The sequence below is a fragment of the Poecilia reticulata genome, unplaced genomic scaffold, assembly GCF_000633615.1.
Source record: "Poecilia reticulata strain Guanapo unplaced genomic scaffold, Guppy_female_1.0+MT scaffold_277, whole genome shotgun sequence".
Classification (NCBI taxonomy): Eukaryota; Metazoa; Chordata; class Actinopteri; order Cyprinodontiformes; family Poeciliidae; genus Poecilia; species Poecilia reticulata.
In genome coordinates, this window is record NW_007615056.1 from 117,654 (window position 1) to 119,478 (window position 1,825).

Genomic DNA, 1,825 nt, shown 5'->3' on the forward strand with positions numbered 1-1,825 from the left:
AGTACCAGAGTCCAGCTAACCCGGTCAGTACCAGAGTCCAGCTAACCCGGTCAGTACCAGAGTCCAGCTAACCCGGTCAGTACCAGAGTCCAGCTGGGTTTGCATGAATCCGAGTCCAACTGCAGATGTTCTGGTTCTGGGACAAGAGGTTCTGTAGAAACTAACCACCATCAGCAGCAGGTAAGGGAGGTTCTGCTTCCGTTTAAACCTGGTTAACGACTACGAAAGCTCTGATCAGTCCACCACCTGGACACGGAGACAATATGGACCACCTGGACACGGAGGCCAGATGGACCACCTGGACATGGAGACAAGATGGACCACCTGGACTCTAGACAGACCACCTGGAGACACGATGGTCCATCTCGTCAAGATGGACAACCTGCAGAGGACATGGACTCCTTGGATCTGACTTGCCACACTGTTAAGATTTATTTGAAGGGTTGATGAAAAGTTGAAACCAAAGGAATGTGAATGTGTGCAGCGTCCTGATGGATTGGGTGTTCGTCATGAACCGGATGAGCTCTCAGGGCAGCGCGGCGGCCCAGCGGCGGCGCATGGCCCTGGGGGTGGTGATCCTGCTGCTGGTGGACGTCATCTGGGTGGCCTCGTCTGAGCTCACCACGGTAACCAGCTTCCATTTAAATACCGACTGGAAACCAGTACAGACCACCCTGAGCGTTTCTCTGCTCATCTTCTCTCCAGTACATCTTCAAGCGGCAGGACTACAATAAGCCGTTCTTCAGCACCTTCACCAAGACCTCCATGTTTGTTCTCTACCTGCTGGGCTTCCTGCTGTGGCGCCCCTGGAGGCAGCAGTGCAGTGGCGCCCTGAAGCGCCGCCAGTCTGCCTTCGTAAGTCGCTCTGCTCTGTTAGGCTGCAAATATTTAGGATTTTATTGATGCAACACAGTCCTGAAAGCTGCTTCCTGTCATGTTTTCTGTTATTTCTCCTGGAAACTTTGATCTATTTAAACTTTTTGTTGAGTCAGGAGGTGATTTTCAGTCATTTCTGCTGCAGTTTGCTGACGCTGAGGCCTACTTCGCTCCCTGCACCACTGACAGCGCTGTGAACAACTGCTTGGTGCGTCCTGACCCCCAGCAGCGTCCGTCAGGGCAGCAGCCGCTCTCTGTCTGGTAAAGAGTTTCTTCTTTGTCCGGTTTGTGCAGAGCGAGCCGCTTTACGTCCCGATGAAGTTCCAGGACGCAGCAGCCGATCCGTACGACTGTTTACCTGCAGACTGTGAAACCGGTGAGTTTAAATCTGATTTCAGCTTTAAATGAAACTCAAACGTCATTATTGATTACAAAGACGAGCCAACAGCAGCTGGAAAAACACCAGCAACCAACCTGGGAAGGGTCAAAGGTCAGCTGGAGTCCTTCATTCTCCAGAGATMRAGATCATTCCCAACATAATGGAAAATGTAAAATAATTTTAGAAATTAATAAAAAAATATATAATTGAAAAATTAAAAATGTTTTTTTTATTAAAGATAATAAATTATTTATTATTTTAGAAAATAATGCAAAAATAATTAGAGAATTAAAAAGATCATTCATTTAAATAATTTTATAAATTAATGAAGAAAAATAAAATATATAATATAGTACAGGATATATAAAATTATACATATCTAATATTTTGAAAATTAATTAAAATAAGTAAAATCAAGATAACATTTTAAAAACTAAACAAAAAGATAAAACAAAGTTAAAAATAAAATTAAAACGAAAAAAAGTATTATTCCCAACATCTCAGATGACCAGCAGGTGCTAATATAGCCTCTGAAGCTAACATAGCCTCTGAAGCTAACATAGCCTCTGA

General features: G+C 44.2%; 1 protein-coding gene across 3 annotated transcripts in view; it reads left to right on the forward strand.

The window, feature by feature from the left end:
- Window positions 1-1,825, forward strand: part of LOC103460706 (solute carrier family 35 member F5) — an 8,767-nt gene that overhangs the window by 580 nt on the left and 6,362 nt on the right. For 2 of the 3 annotated variants that reach the window (XM_008402988.2, XM_008402989.2), the window contains exons 2-5: window positions 485-626; window positions 706-855; window positions 1,022-1,084; window positions 1,171-1,252. In XM_008402988.2, the coding sequence (XP_008401210.1) occupies window positions 492-626; window positions 706-855; window positions 1,022-1,084; window positions 1,171-1,252 (430 nt within the window). In that variant the 5' untranslated portion in view covers window positions 485-491. Of the gene's footprint in view, window positions 1-6; window positions 627-705; window positions 856-1,021; window positions 1,085-1,170; window positions 1,253-1,825 lie in introns of those variants that run through there. The other variant, XM_017303447.1, reaches the window with a different exon arrangement.